The 3067-nt window shown below is 37.4% G+C and overlaps 1 protein-coding gene across 1 annotated transcript in view; it reads right to left on the reverse strand.

Annotated features, from left to right (window-relative positions):
* LSM4 (LSM4 homolog, U6 small nuclear RNA associated (S. cerevisiae)) overlaps positions 1–358 on the reverse strand; it is a gene marked incomplete at its 5' end in the record, with an annotated part of 5963 nt that extends 5605 nt beyond the window's left edge. The window contains one exon of the mRNA XM_010085439.1: positions 274–358. Within this exon, the coding sequence (XP_010083741.1) occupies positions 274–358 (85 nt within the window). The remainder of the gene's footprint in view (positions 1–273) is intronic.
* Positions 359–3067: the final 2709 nt, after the last annotated feature.

The raw sequence follows: 3067 nt of genomic DNA on the forward strand, positions 1-3067 counted from the left end.
CACGGCGCTTCTGTGCGGTGCAGAAAGGCGCCCGGCTCGAGTACGCACCCGAGCGCGTTCCTGTGTCGCTGATATCGTACAGAAATGGGTTAAATTCACATTTCAGGCCATACTCACGCTTCCCACAGCAGCGCTGGCCTCTGAGCCACGGCAGAGGCGGCCTGGCTGCAGGGCCGGAGCTCAGGCACCCTGAGGGACGCTGCCCCAGGGCTCACTGGGGGCACGGAGGGTGGGTGACACTGACCGGCTGCCCGGGGCGGGGTCCGGCCTTACCCGGGACGTGCAGATGACCTCCCGCAGGTTGATGTTCATCCAGTTGTCGCAGCTCACCAGGTGCCCGTTGTACGTCTCCCCGTACCTTCTAATAAAAGAACTGAAGATAAAGTCCGAAGTTCTGCTCTTGCTTTGAATGTTCAGAAGCAAAATAAAAATGCTTCTTTAAACTTAAGATCAACACTGATTTCCTTTAAGGTGCAGACGTAATGCTTTGTCCTCACTATAAATAAGCTGTTGATAAATGTGTCATGAAAAAAATGAAAGAGCTTGGAACTGCTTACATTTAATCCATTAGTGGCATGAGAAACCACAGTAATACCAATTACCTAATGTGACTGATTTTATCAGCTTAAAAGAATAAATATTGCTTGCATGATCAAGGTCCATAGCTTTTGTCATATTTGGTGTAAAAAAAAAAACCACGACTGACAGGTGAAATATTGGTCAGCTGTACCTTTTTATTTTGAGTCTTTTCTCCACAACTCTTTTAAAAGGCAGCATTCTCCTCCCTCCAACTAAACCTGTAAAAGTCTTTCAAAATCACAGTTCAATTTAGATTGAATACTCCAGCACAGGTCCCAAACTCTGTGAAGAAAGCTTTTTAGATGCACCTCATAGGCAGGCAAAAAATCCTATTTTAATATATGCAGAAAATAATAGAATGCTCATTTTCTGAGAAGCCTGAAATCTCAACCTGCATATAAACATCTATTTTATATATAAATCTATCTCACTTTACAGTAATTCTCATTATTTTTGGTAATCCAGCTATAAAAATATGCACATGTACGTATTACCCACAGCAAATAAAGGCAGAAACTGGTATGACCTTTAAACTTGGAAGTATGTACAACTTGAATGAAATTAACAATTATGCTACAATTTAAAATTAAGCAAATATATATATACCTATATACTCCATAACCTATGCAGGAATGTCTAAAGACATACATACAGAGACCTTTGATTGAAATATGGAATCTAGATTTTAAAAGCGTAAGATTTAGTCAGCTTTTGATAGTTCCATACTTATCTCAGATTAACTTTTCTTACTTCTACCATGGTAAAAATTTGCTTTTGTAAAACATGTTGTTACCTAGGAAACAAGAACAAATGCATGTGCAATACGAATACAAATTCAGAAGCCTTGGGTGAAACTACATATACTAAAAATGAGTCATTTTTCTCTCACTTCCCTATGTCTGAATCAAGGATTTCATCATTGCTGTGAACAATTTATTCATGACCTCAGTAATAACGTAATGGTAAAAAAAAAAGAAGTATTAACCCTCCTAAATAGTAGGGAGGGAAAGTATTTTACTATTTTATACTTATTACACCTTTTTCAGCAATTATTGAGGGAAGTTTTACTATTCAAAGCCAACGGGCATCCTGTTACAAAAATTTTAAACGCTACATACAAGAGAACAACATAACTGTCAGAAGTTCACAGGAAACTAAACAAATTGTTCCCAATATGACAAATTGAGAGAAGTGCCAAGATGTTTGGCAGGGGCTCTCCCTAACATTAATGGTTATTTACAAGAAAAGGAATTTCTGCATCCACTTACAAAGGCAATCTACTGTCTGTAGGTGTAAAGTTCCGGAGGTGGTGTTCTTTGTACTACAGATCTCCCGTGAAAAGCAGAAATTGTCACAACATTTTTGTGTGCTATCTGAACCTCACATTAAGCTATGGACAGAACACCACACATAGTCAGATAGCAGTCTTTGTCAATGATGACACTTCTCACATAAATGCTGTTTGGTTTGGGTTTCTTTTTTAGATTTTATACATTGATCAACTATTGTCCATCTGACAAAAAGAAAACTTCATTTTTTGTACTGTTCATTCTAATGAAATCAGCTTGCATTCCAGAATATGGCAAATGGGTAATACCAATGACTAGCTTAACTTTTAAAGTATGTTCCTTAGCAAACAAGAAACTCAAGATAATTGCTGCTGGAAAAATTGCTGTAACCTGATCCCATAAAATACAGTATTTAAGAGACATGAAAGAGAAGATTCTGATGCACTGACTTAGGAAAGGAATTAAGCTAATACCACTTCTCTTCTGAACACTGTGCTTAACACACATCAATTATATACCTTTGTTAATTTATGAGTTCTCGTATCTGGGCTAAACTTGCTACTAGACCAGGAGAGGTAGGAAAACAGTAGTGGGATTAAATTAACAGCTGTAAAACTTAGGTGGATTACTTACACCTGGAAAATTTCAAGAAACTGCCCAGACTAATAATTAGATATCCTAAGCATAAAACCAGAAGTGTCATCAGACAGAGGTGCTTTTATAGTGAGCTCTGCACTGCAGAGGTAGGGAACAGATCAGAGGGTTTGTTGTTGTTCTAATTTCTCAGACATAAGAATCTTGATCCATCAGATTTTATATTCTGCAGTGCTATTCTAATGACTTCAAACACTTGCAACTTCAAAATCATTGAATAGTATCTTTTAAACAACCTGGAAAGTATCAAATTCTTTTGCATGGAAAATAATAAAAGGCTCTGAATAACATCAAAATAAATGCCTACCTGTTCAATGTATTCAAAAAGTAAAAAACTTTAAAGCTACCCAAGAGGCTAGAAAAACAAAGCATTAAAAGTTAACCCTAATAGTTAGGAACACACTCAAATATGAGCAGTAAGCACACGTGCTGGAAGATGTGATTTTGTCATGTACAAAACAATCATGTGAATTGTCATAGTCTCCGGTTGTCTTCCTAGTCACCATTCCAATAATTTGGTTTGACACTTCATACATGAAATCTAT

The sequence above is a fragment of the Pterocles gutturalis genome, unplaced genomic scaffold (genome assembly GCF_000699245.1).
Source record: "Pterocles gutturalis isolate BGI_N339 unplaced genomic scaffold, ASM69924v1 scaffold5185, whole genome shotgun sequence".
Taxonomy (NCBI): Eukaryota; Metazoa; Chordata; class Aves; order Pterocliformes; family Pteroclidae; genus Pterocles; species Pterocles gutturalis.